The 2184-nt window shown below is 46.9% G+C and overlaps 1 protein-coding gene across 8 annotated transcripts in view; it reads left to right on the top strand.

Moving 5' to 3' along the window:
* LOC108730716 (Sox box protein 15) overlaps positions 1-2184 on the top strand; it is a 59530-nt gene that overhangs the window by 40688 nt on the left and 16658 nt on the right. For all 8 annotated transcript variants that reach the window (XM_018460631.1, XM_018460618.1, XM_018460613.1 and 5 more), the window contains one exon: positions 340-613. In XM_018460631.1, coding sequence (XP_018316133.1) covers positions 340-613 — 274 coding nt within the window. The remainder of the gene's footprint in view (positions 1-339; positions 614-2184) is intronic.

Genomic DNA, 2184 nt, shown 5'->3' on the forward strand with positions numbered 1-2184 from the left:
TTGATTTTTCATTTGCTGCTTTTTTTCTTTGTGGCTGTGCTAACTTTGATCTTAAGCTAGCACAGCCATGGGTTTTAGCGAATCGGCTGGAGCAAAAAAATCGGGAATAGAGCAAAAAATTAGCAAAAAAATAGCAAAAAATGTGGTATAGGTCGCGTTTGATTGTGCTGAAGTGGCTGTGCCAGCTTAATAGACGTCTTCAATTGACAACTTCTTGTGCCGCGTCGCTTAAAACTCGAACAGAGAAACAAAATTTTCGACCTTGAAACACACACGTCGCTGGGTAAGTTGAGGTCCACAAGGGTATGTCTCATGGAATGCACCATTTCCTGAAACTAGATACCGAGCATGCTGTCCGGTCCGGCGCAGCAGCGGCTCGAGGACATGCCGTGGCTGGCTTCTGGTCCGTCGCTCGAATACCAACCGGGCATCTCGCCGATTCCCGCAGGAGTGAAGATGTGCCATCCCGGCGGCGGCACCGCCCAGAGGAGCCTCAAGGAGCAACGGATACGTCGCCCGATGAATGCGTTCATGGTCTGGGCAAAGGTCGAGCGCAAGAAATTGGCCGATGAGAATCCCGATCTCCACAATGCCGATCTCAGCAAGATGCTCGGTAAGTGCGCATGAAATATTTCCCCCTTTTTCCCCTTCTCTCCCTAGAGCGATCAAAAGGCTTGTAGATCACGACGATCACGATTTATTAATTAATCCTCTAACGAGATTGTGAATTCGTTTGATGGACGAAACATTGAATGTGAATTGAAAGAATATTGAATCCTTTGGAAACTTTTGCATTTACATATTAATTGGCTGAGAAATCTTCTTAACTCGATTCCGATCTATTAATCAATTGTAAAAGAGAATTAACACTACTTGCTTTTCAACGAGGAATAGGTTCTCATGATTTACAGCTCTAGAAATCCAGGGCTTTTAATAAAGCACACTGATGCATTCAGTTTTCTATGTTAAATAGATCGGCAATTTATTAAAAAAACATTGTATCTTTAAAAATGTAATTAAGGCTCATCGAGGTTACCTCGTTATAGGAAAATTATCTATTACCGGATACAGCCGAGGTACAAGATTACGGTCTCTTTTGAAAATACACGTACGCGGAAACAATGTTGACGCTGCTCGCGGGAAAAAGGCCTTTTCCGCCGGAAAACTGACTCTGGGAATAAGAAAGCAGGAAAAAAAATCTTCCGCGCGGCGCGTTATCATTAAATTAATTGCAGGCGTCGGGCGAAAATGTGGAATTAATTCAATTACGCTCAGAACCGAAGCTTCAACGAGACGAGGAGAAAGGTGAGAGAGCTCTCTCGAGGATCAGTCGAATGAGGGGGAAAAAAAAACTCGTTGCTCGTTAACGCAATTACATTTTTTTTCTACCGAAACGCGCAGTTGAGACCGCGAAGCCGGCCACCACGAATGTAATTCGTGGTCACGTCTCGTTCGTGTATCGCGAACCACCTGCGCGATCGAGATAGGAAAATCGTTCTCTTATCGCGTCGTGCCACGCCACTCCGAGTTCGAGTCCTCTTCGTGAATCTGGTTTCGATTGTTACGTTATCGCTCATTGCGATTAATTGTGATACAAATATTCGAAAGACGTTCCGACGATTCGAATCGTCGATTTCACGAAGGCCAGAAAGTTTCGCAGAGTCTTGCGGTTCTTCCTTTTCTCTCTCTCTCTCTCTCTTTCTCTCTTTCTTTCTCTCCGTCATCCTTGGCGTGTCTCCTCAGTGTTAAAACCAAGAGCCCATCATCCGGTACCTAACGATCTGTCAGCACTGATCGGTGCTCTTTTTTTCTCTCTCTCGTTCTCTCTTTCTCGCGCGCGTTATCGTGGGTACACCTTGAATTATCGGCAATTGGCATCCGCAACGTTATTGGCATTTGAACGATCGAGCGGCCGTCGTGCAGAAAATTGTAAACTTCTCCACCTACCTGCCTTTACCCTCACCCGTTGCCCATTTTCAGCGCCCTGCGCGAGGCGTAGCGTGTTTACACTCGCGCGCGCGCGTGCACTGCGTGCATGCACACGTGCTCTCCTCCTTCTCTCACCCCTCCCCCTGGCATCGTGTCTTTTTCCCTTTTCCATCTTGCCACTCTCTTTGTCCCTCCGTCTCTCGTCTCGCGCCGACGAGCAAACCCGTAAATCACCTATCTGCTCCCCCCTCCCCC

The sequence above is a fragment of the Mycetomoellerius zeteki genome, unplaced genomic scaffold (genome assembly GCF_001594055.1).
Source record: "Mycetomoellerius zeteki isolate Tzet28-1 unplaced genomic scaffold, Tzet1.0 scaffold119, whole genome shotgun sequence".
NCBI classification, from domain to species: Eukaryota; Metazoa; Arthropoda; class Insecta; order Hymenoptera; family Formicidae; genus Mycetomoellerius; species Mycetomoellerius zeteki.